Raw genomic sequence first — 23825 nt, 5'->3', positions numbered from 1 at the left:
TTAATCATACACTTCCATATTTGATATGACAATCATGAAGGGATGTGACTGTTCAAAGGGAGATGTTTTAAAATATTTTAGACTTAAAGCGCTAACTTAACCTTTAACTACTGCTTCATATTAAATCAATATATCTTTTTATGTTTATTTTTTTTCTCTATATGGACTGGTGTCTTTAGACGAGCAATTGTTGCCTTGCTTTAAATAAAACATTGTCTTTCTTAATTTAACAAATAAACAAATGTTGTTCTTTGTCTTGATCGCTGCCTTAGTTTGTTTTTGTTTCTTTTAATTTTAAAAGAGTTGACATCTCTTGTCTTCTTCTGTTTTTTCATTTTCTATTCTTTTGTCGTCTGTTTTGTTTTTGTTTTATCTGGTCGTACTCAATTTTTGTTTGTTGTTTATCATACAAATCATTATTTTTTACCATAGTTCTCTGCCTTGTTAAGATTACTATATGGATTGGGCCATCTTATATTATCACTGTCTTGTTCAGTTATATCATTACTATCTTGTTCTATATCAACGTCTTGTTCCTTTATTTAATTGCTTCCTTATGAGATATAAGCATTGTTGCTTCTTCATTTATTAATTTCTGCTCATATAATCTTCAAGCATTAATCTGTTTATAGAGATCCATTGTTGCTCATCATAATTTGTCTTTAAACAAATATAATTGCTTTTTCAATTTCTTTATCTCTTAGCTTTTTGTCAAGCACAATTGATTTGCCATAATTAGTTGGCATCTCCATAATATTCTTCCATCTATTTAAACTTGTAATCTGATTTCGCTTGGTCTTGTATTCTACCAAGCATTCCATCGATTAGTGGCCCAAGGCCTTTTGCGATGTCCTTGACATAGATGTCATTTGACATGAGTGACGAGTTCCCTTGATATCAGTTACAAATTTTTCAACACAGCGATCCACTGGATATCTTTGGCATGTAAGAAGAACAATTTTTTTACTCCATCTATTTTTGAAGGATTTATCTTTGCAACATTGTCCATTATCACTTCTGAAAGTTATATCCAGTTGTAGTTTTCTTGACTAAAGAGTATCCTAGTTACTAATTTTTATATTTATATTATAATATAATATTATTAATATGCATTAAATTTAATAAACATTAATATTATTAATAAATTTTAATTATATAACAAATTTATTTTAAAATTATAAAAATTATAATATTATAAGTATAATTTATGTTGATAGTATTTGTAATTATAATTAATAGTATTTGTATGTATGCTATTTTTAATGTTCTAAGTTGACCATTTGGGCTTGGGTCCAAGTTCGGGTTCAAAGAATCGGTTTGCTAGTACAACAAACTTTTGAAATGGGGTGTGGGCTTGCTAGTACAAAAAGATGTAAATTTTTTATATATATGCAAGGAATGCAAGAAAACACATGCTTGTGCCATTTTTTGGTGAAGAGGTGATCAATGGGCTTCCTATCATTAGAGTTGATGTGGCTCGCTGTGTCTACCAAGATGTGGTTGGTCTGCACAACAACGCGATCATTTGTAGAGTGCTTGAGAAATATTTGACTTAGGAGCGGATCCATGAATGGGTGAAAGAGAATTGGGGTAGCGAGTATTTGGAGATCTACTTTTTACCACTTAAGTTTTCATTGTGGATTTTGGCGGAAAAGAGCAATGTGACAAGATTCTAGGGCAATCTTCATGGGTGATTGACGCTCGCCGTATTTTTGCATAGGAGTAGGACTTGTGATCCTTATGATGGGCTGATTTGGGTCCAACTTAAAATTTTTTCCTTTAAGTTTTGGTTCGAATTGATTTTGTCCTCAATTGGTAACTCCTTTGGACGCACGATTGTTGTGGACATGGGTGTGGATGATTCCATCTGTGCTGCAAAGATTTGCATTTTGGTAGTCCATTGGGTCCCGAAAGTGATATGCATCAAAACCTTTGATGGGGATTGGTTGCAGCGTTTGGAGGTGGAGATACTGGGAAATTCTTCCTTTGTTGCCTTAGTAGGAAGCATATGGAGTTGAATTGCTCTGCTGCATCAGCTACTTGATGGACTCTATAAAAGGATTTGGGAGCCAACTTGAAATCTCCACCTTCTTAACCTATTAATAATGGGGCCCTTCCTCTATGCAATCCAAATTTGTATTCCTCAACCAACACCCTCCTGCGATCAAAACTTTGATATTGTTGCACCTTTGAACCATGAGGTGGCCTCTGTTAATTCAAGGACACATGCCTCTCCTACCTCTTCGAAGGCACTTGCTTTAATCGTGAATCCTCCATCTGTGAGCGTTGTAGAGGATGATTTGGACCATGATTATGTCATGGACAAATTGGACATAGTTTAGCCTTGAGCCATTTCATATTCAACGACTTAATTGTTGCCTATTGTTGTTGTGCGTAAAAGAATAGGTTGAAAAACTAACAAGCAAAAGTAGGAGAAAACTCAATTCAGTGATCAATCTTTGATTAGATCTCATTGTATGTGCTCGAAAGGGGTTTGCCCCTCTTTAGGTAATAAATGAAGACTGTGACCTAGAATGTTAGGGGCTTAAATGCCCCTAACAAAAAATGCATGTTTAGGGATCAATTGGATCACTAGTATGTGATATTGTCCTAATTTAGGATGCCAAGCTATCTAGTGAAGCTTGCGATAAATTCTTGCATACTTTGGAAGACTGGGGTGGGAAGCTCAATGATTTGTCTGGTACCTTGGTTGGTTTGGGTATACTTTAGAAGATTAACTGAGTGGTGGTTTCAAATTTACTTTGCAATAAACAATGGACTATTGGCAAAATTTCCAACCTCTCCTCTAACATTTGTTTCTTTATTTTTAATTTCTATGATCTTGTCAAATGTGTGGATAAGAAGCAACTCTGGGATGGTTTGTCTAGGGTATGATCAGCATGACTGATCCCTTTGTTGTTGTTGGTGATTTTAATTTCATCTTGTCCAACAATGAGAAATTGGGGGGAATTGTAAGGCTAGGTCAGTCGTAGATGGATTTCATGGGCTCTGTGCAGTTGACAAGCTGGTTTCACTGGAATTGCCGAAAGATTAGGCCATTTTTTCATCTCTAAAGGTTTGAGTGATGCTCATCCTCTTCCAATCTCGTGCATTCTCCCTTGTCCTATCTTGGAGCATTACCGTGTTGTCATGGGGTGGCTCTCTAGATGGGAGTTGTCGGTATGGTGTAGGGGACCAAAAATGATGCTGAATTTTTTGCTCTACCTGAAGGTCTTTGTTTATGTTGCAAGCTGGGTTTAAATCATTTAGAGATCAAAGGTGATTTGATGCTGCTCATTGATTCATCATTTCCAACTAGAAATCTTGCCCTTGGATTACAACCATCAAGAATTTACCATCTTCAATTGAATTCACATTATCACACATGTATTATGAAGGTAATATGGCCACTTATTTCAATCTAAGGAATCTCTTAGGGCAACTGATAGTACAATATGCAATTATTTGTATGGATTGTTCATTGGTGGACTATTCTTTCATCTTTGTGTTATCTGCAAAGACTATCTTGAACGTTATATGGTTTCTTCGTTTGTGTTGTTTAGTTCGTTCTCACTCTACTTTTTAAATTCTACCCTAATTGTTTGTCTACTTGTGTATGTGTGAGGAGCCATGTTGTCTCATTGTTTCCAACTCATATACCATGGTGTACATCTCATAATTGTTATGGACATCGAATTAGTTGCTTTTGTTGGTTTTTGAAGGTGAAACAACATTCATACGTAACCACCACCATTCAAGATTTATGAAGATGAAGGTTGACTATCTTAATGTGATGAGGTTGTTTGAAATTCTATGCTTGCCAGAAGCGCTCAAGATGGGTTCATCTTCCACTATTATGGGGATTCATTTTGTATTCTTTTTGTCTTTCCATAACATTGATGATCATTGTGATCATGTGGTTATTCATAAGGACAAGTGGTATAATTGCATTGGATTCTTTTTGGTGCTTCAATTTTTCCTTTTGAGTTACATTCATAAAGACTTCTTTGTGGTGTCTAGCAACGAGAGAGTTTTTCTGTGTAGTGATTAGTCAAGTTTAAGGTAGTGTGATATGATTAGAATAGGCACAACGATCTTTGGTCTATGAGACGCCATTATATTTGATCAAGTGGTCATTTGTATTTGCTTCAGATATTATTTGTGTATAATTTGTATGTAACCTTTTGATATGCTGATCATCCTTGTATTGAGAATTGGTGAAATACATAAGGCTTTCTATGTATTGTTTTGCTGTAAAATACATAAGGCTTGCGTCATATTGAATTAAGCTTCTGAAGCACTGTATCCAGTTTGAGTTTTGAAGAAATGATCAAATTTTGGTGTGTTTGGGTTTGTCACCTTCAAGTGGACAGTTTTCCTGGGATAAATAATTTTTGAGATTCTGAATATTATGTCTTGGTTTTCGGTTTCTCATTTAAACAAGACTAAGCTTGACAAGAACCTATTAAGAATGTTAGAATGTTGCCATTGACGTCAAAGGTGTATAGACAAAATTGTTAGATATTTCCTAGGGATATATTTTGTTTTTACTTTATGGGGACAATTATGTAGTTTCTTATGCGGACAATAATGTCATTTCTAGAGATATAGTTTTGCGTTTACTTCCCTCATTTCTAATGTGGAAGACCTTTTGCATGCACCTATAGTCCTACTCCTAAGGGAAGGAATTTTGTTTAGTGAACATGGATCTTCATCAATTTGTCATTTATCCTTTATCTTTCCATTTTTCGTTTGGATGGTATCATCATACATTGGTGCCTAACATTTAATAGGGTAGGGTGAGTGGGGAGAGGGTTGTTGGTATAATCTTATGCTTTGCTTAGGAGAGCATACTATCTTAATTGTAGTATTGGACCTAGTTTTAAGTTTACTTAGAGTAAGAAAAATTATTCTTTATCCTCACCTAGGTAGCTAAGAAGGATATGTTTAATCCCTTGATTTGAGGTTATCAAGTGCTACTAATTCCTCATCAATTCTTCATTTATGGAAGTGAACTGCCAACTTTGTCTAACTAATGGTCACCCTAGTCTCAAATTATTGAGTTTACACAACCCTTGATTGGGACAGATTAGGATTTAGCTTGTTTATCCCTAATCAGATATTCTCTAATATAAACTGATAATTCATGCCATAACATTCAGATTAATCAACAATAATACCATATGTTCCTAGATATACCACCTATCCTACAATAAATCATAACTGCCCATCCTAAACTACTGATGTAGTAAGGAAACTACTTAATAGCTGAGATCAACACAAAAAGGTGCAGGAAGGCTAATACTACAATCATCAATCTGAAATGTCCTTGAGTTCATAGGTGTCATGAGTAAGAAAGGGGCTGAAAACCCATCCCCTATGATCAAAAGATAACTCCCATCAATCCTCAACCAAGATCTATTTAGGTGTTGGGGCATAAAATCCATCCAACTCAAAGTAGAATCTGAAGCCATGTATGGGTCAATTGAAGAATGAACAACAATTACTAACTTTGGAAACCATTCCACCACTCCAGTCTTGTGACCAAGACTCATCAGTAGAAGCTGCTTCTGGGTCCCAAATCTTGCAATTAATCCCATCCTTGTCATGGAAACCGGAGACCTTCATCCAACTCAAAAAATGGATTATGACATGTCAAATCAGCATCCACCTCAAACAAAAAATTGTCAACCAAATGAAAGTTTTCCAACTCTTATTGTAGATCTAGCGGCTCCAACAATTTGTTACTTGATCTCTTGGCACAGCTATCCAAGTCACAAGTCTGCTGAATGCTATCCAGTTCCTTGATTACCTCCCTGGAAGACTCGGCCCTTTCCTTGTTCTCTTATTCCTTGAATAGACTAATGACCAAAATCTGATTTTCTTCTTCTTGAAGGGCAACCTGAGTGTTATCAAATGTTTTCTGAGCAACATTAAGCTCCTTTTTGAGCTTATTAATCTGAATTTATCAGCATATATTTCAATTACCTTTAAAATGTAATCCCATTCTGAAAGTAGACATAAATAATCTGATTTCAAAGATTCAAAGTCTACTTTGATCCTTTGTAAATTATTAACATAAGAATCATCTTCCATTCCCTTTTGCCTCTTTTCCATTTGAGCCTTCCTATAAAGATCCTTAGTGGTCCTGTGAGTGCCATCATAACGCACTAAGACTGCAACAATCATATCTTCAGTAACTTTCTGCTGCTTCTTTAAAGCATGCTTGTCATCATTCTCATTGTGAAATGCATTTTTTGATTGGTCATCCAATGCACCATCATCTTGGAATGCTATCTTTGTTGGATCCTCTAAATCACTATTCCACATAAATGAGTTGCTTCTATAAAGAAAACATGATTCATCATATTGTCCTTAAATGTTATCAATGTCATCATAGGTCTTAAACTCCTTGCTTGATTGATTGACATGCAAAATCAAAGTTGTTTCTATGTCATCATTTTCAAGCAAATTCTTATCATTTGAAGACTCCATCACACTCTCCTCTTGAGTAAGATCTTCCTCATTGAAATGGTTTAAAATAGCAACCTCCAATTTACCAATAAAGAGGTTTGTATATCCCTTACAATTAACAATAACTAGATCCATTTCATCACCAATATTACAATTAACAATATCTAGATCCATTTCATCACCAATATTTGTATTATTTTGTAGTGGCAAAGTGGTGAGATTCTTATCCTCTTCATTTCTGGTTCATTGGCTACCTTATCTTTATTATGGTCTCCACAAATATGATTAGATGTCCACATTTGCTGGCATGAGAACCAAATCTGCTCTCTTCTCATTTGGTTCTTGCTCTTCTTTTTAGAGATACTGCAACCTGTAAACTAATTTTCTTGAGAACTCATATGCAACTGGTGGCACTACATATTTCTTCCTCCAAATGACCAACAAATCTGACTGCAGCTGTTTGCATATATCATCATTTTCATCTAGGATTAAGGACACAATAGTGTGCATGCAAGCCATACACTCTGTGGATGATACATCCCGATTTCAAGAAAGAAACAATGAAACATGTGAAGAATCAAATCGTTACATTCAAAGTTAATCATAATGGAATTATCTGACCTTTGTCATAATTTCTAAGATCTTAACCTTTTTGAGAAAGGAAGGGTCTTTGTCGTCATGTAACCCTTGAAAGCCCTTCAAAATCAATTGTAGAATCCTCCTCAGACCATCATCATTATATGCTCCTACAAGAGCTGTGTTGATGCGAGTTTTGTATCACTTACATAACATATTAGGATTTGAATATTCGATATAGGATATCAAACATACAACTCCTCTCTTGAAAAGTTAATGCTCATGAGACATGAGTATAACTCCAATGTTCCTTACTCTTGTGGATACTTGCTCAGTTTTATCGATGTGATTTGCTGATAATCACATAGGCGGCCTTACACAAATTGTTGAGGATGACTTGGACTTTGGTGGGATGAAGGTGACGATGACTCGGTTTGTGAAATGTGCGGAGGCAGATAATGTTGATGGTGGCGATGATGGAGGATGTGTCTGCCAATGGTGATGTTGATTGGAAAGCGATGGTGGTGGAAGGTGAATGGATGTGTTCTAATACTCGACCTACTCCTCTAACTTCTTTCCCCAAACTTCGACTACCCAATTACTCACTATTCTACTCCTACTCCTATGAATGGAAGGTTAGCAAATAGACGAGGATCGAACCTAATGAGAGCTAACCAACAACCTCACTTCCACAGGTGCAATGATTCAAAGGAATAGTAAACTAGTTTACCACACAAAGCTTCCCAACTAGTCGCTAGGATGCTAGTGGTCTAGTATTGATACCTATCAAACATTTACCAAAGCTACCATACAACTATCCATCTACTTCACCCCTACTTAGCAACTTGAAATGAAACCAACTTTAACAACTTGAAAGGAAATCTAACTAAGTGGAAGTAAAAAACATGCAATAACACTCAATGTTCTTAATCAACATGCCAATCACAACAATGAAAAAGAGAGCAATTTTGGTATTATCTTCGCAACAATTTCTCCAACCTTTTACAAATGAGAGCAAATGGCCATATATAGGGGCCAGAAATACAATGGACGGTGGAGATCAAAACAAGATCAACGATCCAGATTGGATCCTAAAAACCCTAACCCTAATTAGGGTTGCCACCCCATCGGCCAATGAGAAGACGCCACCTCATCAATGAACCAATGAAAAAAGTGCAAAGAGTGGCAACCAATGAGAAGACACCAAAATAGTGGCCAATCAAAAATAGGCACTTGTTCTATTCTAGAAGAAAGAGAAATTGCCACTTGGGCTTACATCAAATGATCTTCTAATATAAATCTTCCTTTTTCTTTCATTTTCTTAGCTAAGGAAATGAACTTAGCTAGCCCTTCTTTAACTTCTTCCATAGGAGGACAAGGTGTGTGCTTCGCCCTGAGTTTCGCTGACTTCACTACGCTACTTGCTCCTTGTAGTATCCTTTCATGATCCTTCTCATATTCTTTCGCAATTCCAATAAAAGCATTGAGAGAGGAAAGGGTGCCCAAATGCTTCTTCTTGATAGCAACCTTTCCCAACTCATCCGACCTCGATCCAAAATCTGTCTCGTTGACATCCTGCTCCGTGATGTCTTCAAAATCAAGGGCTGCTCTGTTGTTGCTCATCATGGTTGTAATGGAAGTGTCGATGCCTGGGCGGTGATGTGCAACTGCCTTTTGTATATCCTTTTATTGTACCGCCATTGGTATCGGTTATTCGCCTCATTTTCAAGAAGAAGGGTTTTTTGGGCATCATATCCTCCTTGTCTTTCTTAGTGTTTGTTTGCTTGGGATTCTTACTTGCACCAACATCCTCCATGCTTGTTGCCCTATTACGAGATGGTAGAGTGGTGGACAAGAAGGCAAGTAGAACCAAGGGAAGCAATCCTTAGACTAGAACGAAAGAAGGAAATCTGCTTAAGGACCCTTTTCAACTCTAAATGATTTGAAATTACCTTTACCAATAGCCAAGTTCCTTTAGTCTGTCCTTCATCCGTATCATGTCTACTGTACCGATATTGGTGTCGGTTATTCTCTTCATTTTTGAGAAGAAGGGCGTTTTGGGCATCATATCCTCTTTGTCTTTCTTAGTCTTGTCTGCTTGGGATTCCTACTTGCACTAACATCCTCCATGCTCGTCGCCCTATTACGGGATGGTAGAGTGGTGGACCAGAAGACAAGTAGAACCAAGGGAAGTAATCCTAAGACTAGAATGAAAGAAGGATGTCAGCTTAAAGACCCCTTGCAACTCTAGATGATGAAAATTCACCTTAACCAATAATCTTACAACGACTTTTCGAAATTAGGACTTGACCTTAAGAACTTCAAATCCCTTGCAAATCAGAAATTTATCATGCAATTCACCTCCAAATAAAATTACCCAACCTAGGGCAAAAATCATAGCCTCTTGAAAAAATCAGAATTTTATCTTCCACAAATTTCGGCCTCCACAAAATTCGGCTCCCACAAATTTCGGCCTTCACAAATTTTGGCTCCCACAAATTTCGTTTCCACAAATTTCGCCCTCCACAAAATTCGCCAAGCAAGAAGAGTGCAGATCTGCTCTTGCAAAATCACCAACGCCTTGAGAAGGAGAAGTGAGAAGTGAGGAAGAAATGGGAGAGAGGCCTCCTCTTATACCCAACTTTCTTACTCCCCCCAAGCTAGCCGACTTAGACCCTGGGAGCAAGAAAAACAATAATTAATGCAAAATTATGACTCACAATTAAATACTTAGCTAAAATTAATTTTGCCATGATGAAAATTAACTTTTTAAATTGCCAATTGGACCAAAATTGCAAAAAGAAAATAAATAATGCCTTGGAGATGTTAAATGCTTCCTTATAATGAGGATTTAGTAATTAATACGTCATTAAAATTGTATTTTGGATAACCAAAAGCCATTTTTCAATATTAAATTACCAATTTCATTAAAGGCAAAAAGTTTTCAAGGCAATTTTAATCTATTAAAGCCAATTTTTTGCAATTTCTCTCCAAATCGATTTAGCTAAGCAATTTTAGCTTTTTAACACAAATAAAATTATTTCTCTAGAGCCTAAAATCGATTTTGCAATTTTATTTGACCATCACAAAAATTAATCTTTTTCACCAAAAATAATCAAGATTTTCCAAAAGACCAAATTTAACAAAATTTTCATTTTTGAAAATTATCCAAATTTACACAATTATATCCAAATTTTCAAAAAAAAATGTCTGAGTACAAAATTTAATATTTTATCCTGCCAAGTGTTACTCTTTTAAAATTTTTAGGCTTAAGGATGAAATTGGTGGCTCTGGAAAATCAAGTTTTGAAAAAAAAGGGTGAAAATAAGTTAAGTATCTCTGATTGGCCTGAAGGTGTCCAAGGCTCAAAATTTTCAAAAAAAACCAAAATTGTTGGACAAAACTAAGAAATTGCCAAGGTGATAAAACAAAAGGAGGGGGGTCCCCAAAGTTTGGGGCGATGGTGTGAGAACCTCACAACAAGCTGTTATCCATGTAAACTTGCTGAGACATGTAGCGACTGCAAGTCTAACATCTTGATGTGGATGTTCTATAAACCTGTGCTGGACTAAAGCAACCATTGAGGTCTGCAAGGCCCAATTCGGGAGCCTACAATCTTATAGATCAACTTTAGATAGAGATGAATTTAATTCTTCCAATTTTGGAAGAACAACATCTAGGGATTTCATGGACTACAATTACAATCTATTGACATACAGCCTATTCCCTATTTCTTCTTCTTTCTGTAAGTCCCATAGCTGATTAGCATTGAACATATCACTAAATTCCTTGAGAAAACACCGCTTTTCAGATTTTCCATTGTTTTAATTACGATGACCCCAAACTGGCTATCATTGTAGTGTTCTACCCTTGTTTGCCTCTGAATTTTTAAAACAATACTTCCACAGTATCACTTTAATGATCCCAATTTGTTGGCTTCACAGTTTTTGCAGTCTTCTCATCAACTCAGTAATCAAGCAATTTTGACAAATAGTTTGTATATACGCTTTGTTTATTTGCTACTCAAGTGCTTCCCAGAAAAAGAATGCAACAAAAAATTAATAACAGTATTGGAAATTAGATGGTGGAGGAATAATCCAGAACCTGATGTTGGATTGCAGAAATATATTTTGTTGAAGAGAGACATTGTCCAGGTGATAAACTCAGAACCTCTTTGCTATATGCAACAATACTGGTAGAATGAGGACTCTACCCCCCACAAATGAATGATCTTGACCTTAAGAATATCATACCCGATACCCAACAATTGGCTATCCACAATCCGACCACACCCAGTTTGTATGCGCTCTACAAATGCAACTTTTATCTTTAGTGGTATTGTTGACAACTTGACATAGTAGTTAGTGCACTCAAAGTACACAAATGGGCTTTCTCACTGCTATCACCGGAACTCCTCCAACTAGTAAAAATGCTCACCAAGTCAGGTATAAAATCATAATGGTCATTTTACAGACAATGAACTGAACTGTAGCTGATGCTGATAATCATAGTTAAGCTTCAACTCTGTCTGCTACTCCAACATTCCTTACACGTAGACAACTATGGAAGGGAATTATGGTCCAACCAAATGAGCATGCAATCCATTATAAGGTTCACTCTGTTTAGCAAAGGTATTCTCTTGGGGCCCGTTTGTTTGCAAATTCCAAAATTTCTAATTCTCAGTTTGGGTGCGCCAAATCAGAATTGGGAATTTGAATTTGTATTCCCATTTTGGACTTAAAAGGAGAATTTGATATTCCACCTAAATAGGAATTTCCTTTTTGACTATTTGATAAAATTTTAGAGTCTATACTAAAAACATTTCCCAAATTCGTCTCTCTTCCTTTATTGCCAAACATTTTCACTCGAAAAAATACAATCAAAGAATATAACAAATCACATTTGAATTTTTCGTAGCCATGTTTACATTGCTGTTAACGACACTCCCTATTTTTGCAAGTCTTCACCGTTTGCAGTGCCAGACGAACAACCACCATTTTGGTGACCATATTAACTGCAACGAACTCCATGCAGGAATTTGCGGCAATGAGGCTTTGAGCCCGTGTGGTAGATCTCCCATTCATCATCCCTTGTATGTCTAATACCATGGAATTCAAGGCTGTTTTGGAGTTATTTATTTGGATGTGCCTGATTTCCAGAAGGCTGAGGCTGGTTTCGATGGCCTACGCACAACACACAAAACGATCCTGAGACTGCACTTTGTGCAACAAATTGGTGTGCTCATTCATAATGTTAAAATTGAAATTGTTAACCAGTGGATTACAATCTCTAGTGATTTAAATGGCAAAAATGGTTCAATCTAACATGGAATCAAAATTTCAACTCAAATTCCAATTTTAGTTCTGTAGAACCAAACAAATTCGAGAATAAAAAAGCCCAGCAGCCAAACAGGCCCTTGACTCATAACATTAACGATAAGCTTCAAAATAAAGCAACATCTTCATATTAATATCAGCGGCAGTCACTTTCGGCTCCAGTTGATGTGTACGATAATGGGAATCTCTCACTCTGTTTAACCAAATTTCTATGCAAAGGCCATATGAATATATCAGTAGAATGCTATTAATCTCTATGAATCCTGTCAACTACTTTTCTCTTCCCAGATTGTGATGCAAGTGCTATGCTATAGTCTGCAACACTCATCAATAAAATCGCTGCTAATAAAACTCCTGTTTGCACTTGCAATCTACAAGAACATTAAGGGATGTAAAACCATATAATAGCCTTGTTAATAGAGATATAATCCATGTCCACTAAGTGCGACATCAAGCTGCATCCAGTTATGATGGAACAATTTCATACAAATGAATGACTAAAAGACTCCTAAAATCTTTCCCTCCTCTAGTAGAACTAGCCTGAAACAAATACTCAGCCAATGCTCATAATGTAAGGGATTTTGTAAGTTGTCTCAGCTCCAAAATATTTGATGTTTGTTCAATGACAATGACACTTAACAACAATTATAAATTTATGACCAATAATAATTAAAGCCTTCTTCCCTCTATTCTACTCATGATACAACCACATGCTAAAATCTGAAAATATGTTTATCTTTGACTTCTGGAAGAGCTTAAACATTCATGATGCCAAATAGTTGGATGTTTGAAGAGCTAGAAGTGCCTGAATGCAAATTTGATGACAACCTACAAACTTGGATTTGAAACACAAATTGATAACCAACCTCAAAAATGATGCAACTCTTACATTGTGGGTGCTAGAGAAATTCACTCATTCGATCAGTTCCTTCATCCTGAACTGCTCCTTAGAGAGGTTATGAAATGACTCTTGGGAGTGAACTGTCCCAACAAAAATTCATGAAAACTTATATTGGATAACACAACACCATTGAATCATTACATGAGCTTTAATCACCACTGTCAATAGCAATACAAACCTCCCGATAAATAATTGATCATCAAATATTAATAAATAATATCGATGGCATTGCTCTTCACCACAATACCAAATACATTTCCATTTCAAATATTTATCGGCAAATATTCGATTAAGACTACAATCTTTGAATTATTGAACCATGGACACTTTGTAAGTATTAATCCCTTTTGCCTAGGCTCCTTTAGAAATTTTAATATATGTTGGGCCCACTCTATCTAGCCATCTCACTTGTAAGATTTAAAATTCTATCCTTTGTAATTGCAAATATTTGATGGATGTATTAATTCTTTTTCCAATATTGGTATTCGCAAGACTTAGTCCAGCCGAAAAACAGATATTGGAAACTATAAGATCTCTCAGCAATATTATTATTTTTAAAATCATGGCCTCTCATCCCATGCTAATGTCTCCTCAACAAACAAGGAATATTTATTCCAAATTTAGCAGTCCCAAAACCCAATAGAGAAACAATCAAGCTACAAATCTCTGTTACTTGCAAATATCTTTATTGCCTACAAATTAGTTTTCTGAATTTGGTTCTGATTTTTCTTCTTAAATGATAACCCTTGAGGCTGGTAGGATAATTCTCTTTGATACCACTATAACCTCCTCAATCGGATATTCTCCCAAAATATCTCACAAATGTATTCTAGAAATATAAACCGATAATTCATGCCATAACTTTCAAATTAACCGTCAACAATACCATATGACTCCCACATGAAATAACCTTAGTAGTATTATTGCATTAAATCATCAGTGATACAACAACATAATGTAATCCAATCTTAAATATAGAAGTATTAGTCAGATTAGAAAACTAGAAAAGAACCTTAAGTACAAGACATAACCCAAGCATGAAGAGAATGAGCCTTTGCAAGTCCTTTTGTAACATACCATCACGACTCTTCAATTTCTCATCTCTTCATATTTCTTTCTGTCTTTTATCCATTTAATAAAGTGGCATAATAATAGACCATTATATTTTCTGGCATTATAATAAGAAAACAATCAAACTTGAAAACCCATGTACAATAGATTGTCGGAAAGTTTTGAGTAATATGCCCCAAGTCCAATACTGAACCTTGTAGACTTAATATAAATAGTGAGTACTTGGAAACCCTACAGAATCGATTTTGATTGGCTTGGAACTAGAAGTGCCTAGGCCAAAACTCACATTGACCCTTGTAAAAGTCCGGGTTAGCTCGCGGGACCGTGGGGAAAAGGGCTAACGTCTCATTAGGAAAATATGGCAAATAAAAGGGGACATTACATCATTGATGACCTCTATGACATTAATCTAAATCATCTATCCTTGTGGCTTGTATATTTGTACTTCATAGTTTCTATTGTTGCTCCTTCATAGTGACAATATATAATATCTTTACTCTTTGATCTGATTATGCTAGCTAATAGACATTAAGCCCTAGATAAATTTGTTGTGTTTAGAACACATGGAATGGTGGTAGAAGGGGTAATAAGATGGGATTGATTGATGGTGGTAAAAGGGATAATGCTATGGGATGGAATAATGGTGGAAGTCATTGGAGATGTTGATGCATTAAAAAATGGGATTGATTGATGGTGGTAAAAGGGATAATGCTATGGGATGGAATAATGGTGGAAGTCGTTGGAGATGTTGATGCATTAAAAAAAGAGGTAGACGAGTAATTATGAGCTTTAACAATGTTTGATCTCTTAAATCCATGTGATTTGTTGATAATTGTACCATAAATGATGTTTGCTACTTGTGTAATATTTCTAACATTAGCTAAACTAGCAAATTTCGTATAAGAAATCCTTTTTCTCTACAAATATCCCAGTTGGATATTTTCTCCAATTTTTCCTCAAATAAATTTCAGAATCATAAACAAAACTTTATACAATACTAACCTATAAAGAACCAACACAATTAACCAATAAATACTCTAGAATTTGTTATTGCATTATAAACCAGGAATACAATAACAATCCAATTGTATAAACAACAATAACAATCAAATTGGATAATCAGAAATGAACCTGAAAAGCAACTACGAACTCCGTTTTGAAATCACCACAAAGATGAATGAGGTCTACATTCAATCTACCAAAGATGAACCTGGTTGTTTGTGTCCTTAGATCCTCAAAAGAAGCTGAAGCTCCCTAATTTCTTCAAGAGAAATTTCAAACCAAGTCAATATCCAGGCACACCTAAAATGCATTTTCCACCCTTCTAAAGCATGAAGCTGTAACTCTTCAGTTTCCACTTCTCCATCTTTTGTCATCTTCTTCTTTTGTCACCATTTGACCCCCTTTATTATATTAAATTGATCGACTTTATTTATTTGCTTTCAACTCTTTATAAGCCAATTTTAATATTATATGGATTTAACTTCAAAATTACTAATGTCCCAAAAAGGGGACATTACAACATCATGATCTTAATCATCCAAATTATTCTCAACTTGAGCATGTAAAGTTTAGTATCATTAATTTGATTGACATAGTGGGGCTTAAATATATTAGAAAATTGTAATGTTTCATTAACAAATATCTTACTCTTTAGTTCATAAAGTAGTATCTATTGTCGTCCTTAGTTCAAGATTGTTTCTTTTAGAAACATTGTCTTTGTAAATCTATATAAGGAGCTTTCTTCTTGTTTGTTTAATACAACAAGATGACATCGATTTACCATAACATGGGACCGGAGCGGGTCTATTGAATTTGATAATATTTGGAAAATTTTTAAAGAAAAATTGGAGCCTCTTTTGATCTGGAATATTTTTCAGAAATTTGTTTTTGAATTTCTTGAATAAAAATTGTCAAAAGTATTCAATGAAAATTTTGGGGTTCTTCGTCGAAGATTTTTGCTGAAAACTACAAGCCTAGTCGAGAGTTTTGATTGTACAATTTCTTGGTTGGAGCAATAGTCTTTGATTTTTGAAGGTTGCACGTGATTGCATGTTGCTTGTATGTGTTGTTTTACTACGTGAAGTCTCATGTTTTGTCACATGAAGGTTTCTATCATGGGTTTGTATAATTTTTTCACTTGAAAATTTATCTATTGGGTTTATAACTTTTTCCTCAAAAATGATGCTTTGTATTCTGATTTCTATCTTGGATTCTATTGTTTGGGTTTGATTGATTTTTCACGCAAAAATTCGTGTCTGGTTTTTTCTCCTTTAAAAAGTTGTGGCTTTGTGCACTTTGTTTTGGGGCATAGTGCTCATTTGCAATAAGGGTTTGGTGATTTTCCACAAAATTGTGGTTTCAACTTCATCTTAGTGTCTTTGGCTGCAAGGAATAATACCTTTGGTACCCAACATCAAATTGAATGGCTTCATGGTCATCAACATTTTGTAGATCTAGGGAGGGTCTCAATAATAGCAATTTTTTTTGAAAAATTTGTGACCTAAAGATAGTATTTAGACGATGAACATTAAGGGATGATACTAGAATATTGTAATGTTTCTTTAATGGTCATCTTAGTTAGTCTTTAGTTTATTAAGTACTTTCTATTTTCGTCTTAGTATACGTTTGTTTCTTTTAGAAACATTGTCTTTATAAATCTATATAAGGAGCTTTCATCTCTTCTCTTTAATACAACAAAATACCATCGATTTCTCATAACAAAATAAGCATTCCTTTACAAAGGAGGATTGGGATCTTAAGTATCTCATGGCATAAAAAATGCAATATGGCGATTAGAGATTGGAAGCTAAAGCAATATAAATCACTCTTACATTTTAAAATCAGAAAAGTGAGTGATATAACAGATCTGATGATGAAACTTTAATCAGGTATCTAAGGGTCACACAATGAGGAACACACCCTAGAAGGGAAAATATAACAATGAAGTAGTAATCAATGAGGGCACAAACCTTGATAGATATGAAAAATGATTAATTAGTTATAAGTGCACATCTGAAACCCTACTAGCAATGAAGGTATAACCCTGAATCAAATCCTAAGGTGTGTTAGATCAGACATGTTCATAAAAAATCTTAATGGGAAAGCACTTTTCCTTATGTAAATATAAGCTAATTAGATAAATGCATACAATTTAAGCTAAGTATCTATTTAGGTGTGGGTACAAGTACCTTGTATGTGGATGCACAACTTTTTATTTGGTGGGGCGGGGGTGGGGTTTGGATATGTTTGGGTACGTGTGTGCATACACACTACTATTGTCCTATGGTCATTGTGGAGGATAAAAATGAAGGCATATATGATCTTTGATGTTATCGGATTAAGGGATATTATATCCCTTAAGACATTGCTACTATATAGTCTCAATGCAATAACAAACAAGACACAAGCCTAACATGACATATTGTTGTTATACCAGTCCACATCTGATGAGCACCCACATTGATTTCAAAGGGCTTTAGGACACATTGGGTAACTGAGAAATTAAGCATAAATCAGCATAGATAAATAAATAATTAGTGACAAGTGGCAAACGATAAATATCTTAAAAAATGTTATTTTGCATAGCCAAAAAAGTTATTTCTTTGGTGTGCTGATTTTCATGAACTCTGTGCAAACTTAGGACCCTTTGTGGGTCAATCTCATGGCTTGAGATCAATCCCAGACAACACAATTGATTTTTGTGGTATGGTTTTGATCAACGCTATTGCAGACTTTTGTAACCTGTCCTTTTCAAATTTCTGTTGTGTGCTGATGTGTAAGGACTGGCAATATTGGAAAATACCTGGGGGAGATTGCAAAATCACAAGGGTTGTGATCCCTTAGGCTGACCCCCTTCATTTGACTGGCTTTAAAATCATGAAAGGGTATCAAAGACTCTCACACATGGACATGTCCTAGATGATTTTGATGGAAATTCTGGACCCTTTTATGCTTCAAATCCAAATGTTACTATGAAGAATACTTGCAATCGCTTAGGATGTTTAAATGATCAAGGGCGTGCTTAAATTCGCAAATGAATGTCTTTACCAAGTCATAGTGAATAGTCACACAAACATGTATGAAGTTGACTCCCAATGACTGGTAGGAAAGGGTGGGAGTTGGCAATTTGAATTTTAAAAAATTAAATTGTGGGACTGTTTTGTATTGAGAAAGATATAACTTGCTTGCTGCAGGACAAGGATAGGTATATGGAAATGTGGGCTGACGATAAGGCAATACATGGAAATAAGTACAATTGGACTAGGATAGGTTGAATGTATGGAAATGTGTGAAGATGAGGCTAAATGAACAAGAATAGGGATTGGGAAGGAGCCTTATCCAGCATAAAAGGGCCACATATCATTATGTAATTCTATTATCACATTCCATCAAAATAGTCTCAAAACTAAATTGGAATCAACACTGGCATGCAATTTCTGCTATTACGGACAGTCACAGATTACAGCACTTTTTGGATTATTTGTTGTTTCACTTTGGTCAGCATGTATAGTCCAAAATTGAAGTATGTTTCATAATGCCTAGTTATCATTCTGTCAGCTTTTTCTTGCCCACTAATGTTTTAATTGTCATCCAATCAAAAAAATATTTTGGCTAAGTAGAAGAAGCAGGGCATTTTTGACAACTTTACATAGTCAGAACTGCTGGTTGGCTTCTTTTTTTTTTTTTTGCCTTGGTCAACTTATATCCATACACCCATAATTATTATACAGAATGTTAATACATGTATACACATAGATGGACTTTATACACACATATAAGCTACCTGAGAAGAAAACTAAAAGTGAATAAAATTCTTTTGCTGCTTGATTTAGGATATTTATTTTGATACATGGGTTCATATACCTGATAAAGTCAGAGAAATTAGAGCCTAGAATAATAAATGTTTTTTAATGTAATGTTACTAGGAGTTTGAGGCATATAAACTGTATAATTTATAATCTCAAAAAATCAACAGATGAAATTATGTGCTTTTGAAGAGAATCACCCACCATCTAAATATTTTTCTCATTCCATCTCACATCTTTCAGATCTTGACAATGTTCAGTTACATTTTTTGATAGATAAACAAAGCTTAATTCTTACCATATCTATTGCAACTACACCTACTTGTCTTATGTTGCAAGTGAAGCTAATCATCCATTATGGGCCCATGGGACATGTCAATATTATTGGCCCACTTGTTAGTTTTATGAATTAAACTAGTTAGGCTTGCACAATGCCTAGGGAAACTGTTTACACATATTAATGTTAGTCACAATGCACTTCTTTCCACAAAAGTTCACAAGGATCCTAGGATTTCAACGAGTTGATTGATGCACAAGGTTTTTGTTTACATTTGGAACAGACCTAGCATTCCTCACTGTAAATTATTTGTATCTCATAGAACAATTTGAATCTCTTCTATCTCTTCTATTCCATGTGTTCTATGATCTCCCAAACAAACAAAATTTGGGGAACCAGAATCATCGATAACCTTGACATACTAGTCCTTGGCATAGGTGCAATGTCAAGCTAATCTAGAATCAAAGAACTCAGAGCTTGTTGCATTATAATTGTCTCAACAAGATGGCATAAAAGTATTCCTCTTCAAAGTTCTGCTCCTCCTTAATTGCCACATGAGTCAGAACCCATAACTTATTATGGGATGGATAATATTGTTGTTTCCGAGATATGTTTTTTGCATAGTTACATCACCCTGGGGGACGGGGGGATGACGAGATGGGGGGACAAGTTTCCGGGACAGGGGGACAAAGGGGCCTTATTTGGGGATGATGGGGGGATGGCAATGGGGGACTAGGGGGTTGTATATACTATACATATGGTATTTAAAATGCTAGTTATGAAAAGATGTATTGCAATATAAGATATAAAGATGTAAAAGAGTAAATACTTGAATATTGCATTGAATTGAAACAAATAGTCAACATCAAGATGTCCTCTCATCCTCGGTAGATGTGGTAGAATTTGGTGGCACCACTAGGTATGGGGGAATAGAGTCCCTAAGTCCTTGGTGCATCCCCATCTCCGGGATGTGGGGCAAAAAGTGGGGGCATCCCCGTGCTACTATGCTTTTTTGATATGCCCAAATATAATGAATCAATGATAATAGCACTTGACATTGTGTCTAGATAAGGATTAGAAGTCAAAATTTCTTTGCCTTGCATCTAAGCAGTCTGAAATTGGACTCAGCCATTTCATTTGTTTCTATTCTTTTTGCAGTACATCTGAATTGTGATCAGCTTTTCAAAGGCGAGTCTTACACTTGGGCAAAGCATACAAAGACTTTAGAATACTTTAATTGACGGTGGCAAACTATTGATGACTAATCCCACCATATAAGTTTTATATATTAGTTTGTTGACTACAAGGAATTTTTCTTTTTATTTTTCCATGCTAAGAAGATGTTTTTGAAATGACGTATTGTTGAGTTAACCTGGTTTATTATTTGTTTCAGTGGCAATAATGTACAAAAAGATAGTATCAATACTAAATAGCGTGAACTAAAACAGATACATGGGTGGAATTGCAATCATTTGATCATCATAAGAAGGTTCTACTTAAATGTTTAGTTGGTCAAATTTGTTGGGATTGGTTATGGATCCATGCCAAGCTTCCAACTGCTGGTCAACAGCCATTAGAAGAGGCCTAGCTAGTTCAAAGTGTGTTAGGATACTGGACACTCCCAGCCCCAATTCATAAACCAGGACAATTACGGACCTTCAAACTGAGGCTAGGCCATTTATACATATAGGTGGAATTGAATGTCTTGCATTTTGCTAGTTGTCACCAACTTGAACATACCTACTTGTGTGCATAATAGAGGAAGAAGAGCCTATAGAAATGAAATGGGATAGATTCTTATTTTCTGTTTGATACCAAAGTCCTGTATATTTGCATAAAACATTTCGTTCTGTTGGTTTGAGGTGTTCAAAACTACTTGGCATGCATTTAACTGATTACATGGCTTTTGGAATTTCAATTCAGGAAGGATAAATGCTACTGTGAAGCTGACGCGGCAAAAATTGTACACCAGTTGCTCAAAGTTGCTGCTGAGTGTCATTTACATGGCATTGTCCATCGGGATATGAAACCTGAGGTATTTACAAGATAAACTTAATATCTATATACTGCAGAAAAGATGAATGTTTCTTCCCTTTCTGTTTGTATTCTGCAGTAAATTTGGATGTGTCCATCTTTTGATCATTTTTCAGAACTTTCTTTTCAAATCTCCGGAAGAAGACTCAGTTCTAAAGGCTGCAGACTTTGGGCTATCAGATTTTATCAAACCAGGTATGAAAGAGTGCCACAGACATTATATCTAACTAGCTTTGTCAAATATTCCTCTATAAATTGGTTTTAGATGTTCTTTACTAATAAATCTTGAATGTAGATAATTCCTTAAACTTTAAGGGATCAAATTCAATGCAACTTAACTGTATCAAATATACTCTTCCCCATGAACTTGTGGATCATGTAACTTAATATGCCATTTGCATGCCGTTGATGTGAGTTTTATTCCACTACAACATGCAAAGTCAAAGACTTAATGTTTTGGAGTGATATACCAAATATCCGATCCTCTCTTTATCTAAAGTCATTTCTTATGCTAAGGCTGCAAAGTTCGTTCACAAGGTGACTTCAAGGCTCCTTTACTGTGGATACTCGCTCAGCGAAATGATGTTACATGCTGGTAAACACTTGGAGACTTATATTGTTTCTCAAGATTTAACAATGCACTTCTAAAGATATCGCCTCGCAATGTGCAATGAAAATATTGTTCTTTGGTTTTCAACACTCATCTGCTTAATTCACTTAAACTTGACTGCTACCTCTATTCCTACGCTAGAATGCAAGGACTTGTGCATGACTTGGACTCTACTAGATAGAGCTTAATCAATGACTCAACTCACCTAGTGCAAGCTTCTAAGTGTACTCAGATGGTTTTCATATTGACATCTCCTCTTCAATCCCATTAAGTGGATGCAAATTAAAGACTCAATACCAAATGAAGTTAAGTGTTAATATTCATCAGCTTACCCTGTAAGGCACTCTTACAATCCATAAGAATGCTAGTGGCCCATATTTGTTCGAGCCATACAAGTAAACATCCACAGCTACTCTCATTCAACTAAACTAAATTACTTGAAACGAAATCTACTCTATTTTATCTCAACAACTTGAAAATGGAAATCAGCTTTGAAATGAAAATCTTCTCTACATGAGGATGAAGACAACCATGTAATAACACAAACTTGGTCACGTTCAAAAACAAAACAATGATAAGTAGAGCAAGTTGGCATTATTCTTGCAACAATTCTCCAACTTCTCCCTTTACAAGTGCAGGGAGCAGTCCTTATATAGGGAGATCAAATACAATGAATGACCAAGATTGATTTGGAATGAAGGGCCAAGATTAACCCACAAAAGCCCTATTTAGGGTTTCATAATCTCTTGCTACAAATATAAAATGTCCACCCAATTACAATGAAGCAACACCTCGCAGGTCAATGAAAAAATTACAATGCCCTCTTGGACCAATGAGGAAGTTCAAATCCATAACAACTTGATAAGGATGAATGCCATGTGGACTAATGCGGAGAGACCCCATTGTAGACAATGCCACCTCATCACTTCGGGGAATGTGTCCCTTATCTTGCAAGGCAAACAACCGCTTGTAAATAATTATAAAATTTTAAATAATAATTGCAATAACACTTAGAAAATCTTCATAGACTTTCCATTGTAATTTTCAATAAATCAAAATAATAATTCAATGGGGTAGTGCAAATTTGACTGGAAACTATTTAACTATTACCATTTATGATTTATTTTCCATTACTTCAATTTTCCATCGATGTCATTTGGATAATTTCGATGTAACAATGGATGAATTAATTAATTCATTTAAAATCAATCCATAATTTGTTAAATTTAAATCTCATCTCAATTTAAAATCCATTTTTATTTTATTTTATTTCTAATTCTCATAATTTTCTCTCAATTTTTTTTTTAAATTTAAAATTTTTTACTATACAAAATAGTTGTTACCTCGATTTGAAATTAATTTCTTTATAAATATTTAATCCAAGGCATATTGATCCCTTGTGCTCATACATTATTTTTTATGGTTGTTTTGCCTCAAATTTTGGGCACAATGCCATATATAAAAATGGCCACACACATTTGAAACAAATTTCTAGTCTTAACTTCCCATTTAAAGGTTCAATGATCATTGCTCTAAGATTGGGTTGCAACTCCAAGGCTTGGGATGGGATGATGCTTCCTAAACTTGCCTTGATATGAGACAAAAATTTAGAGGCAAGGAAAAAGGCTTGGCTCTAAGATGAGACGAAATTGACATAGGCAGAAATTAAGTCTTAGATCAAGATGAAGCAACATTTACTTGGGTAGCAAAACATGTCTCGACCAAAGTGAGACAACAT

At 35.2% G+C, this 23825-nt stretch overlaps 1 protein-coding gene across 5 annotated transcripts in view; it reads left to right on the top strand.

Annotated features, from left to right (window-relative positions):
• The window catches only part of LOC149557174 (calcium-dependent protein kinase 18-like), a 188999-nt gene that overhangs the window by 72062 nt on the left and 93112 nt on the right, over positions 1 to 23825 (top strand). For all 5 annotated transcript variants that reach the window (XR_016364851.1, XM_089831879.1, XM_089831883.1 and 2 more), the window contains 2 exons: positions 21367 to 21478; positions 21594 to 21672. Coding sequence is in view for 4 of the 5 variants with exons in the window: in XM_089831879.1 (XP_089688005.1) it covers positions 21367 to 21478; positions 21594 to 21672 (191 nt within the window). In the remaining variant the exon portion in view is untranslated. The remainder of the gene's footprint in view (positions 1 to 21366; positions 21479 to 21593; positions 21673 to 23825) is intronic.

The sequence above is a fragment of the Cupressus sempervirens genome, chromosome 5 (assembly GCF_028749045.1).
Source record: "Cupressus sempervirens isolate cs-2001-9-10 chromosome 5, ASM2874904v1, whole genome shotgun sequence".
Lineage (NCBI taxonomy): Eukaryota > Viridiplantae > Streptophyta > Pinopsida > Cupressales > Cupressaceae > Cupressus > Cupressus sempervirens.
The sequence above is the reverse complement of the archived record's forward strand: the minus strand, read 5'-3'. Positions and strand labels throughout refer to the sequence as shown.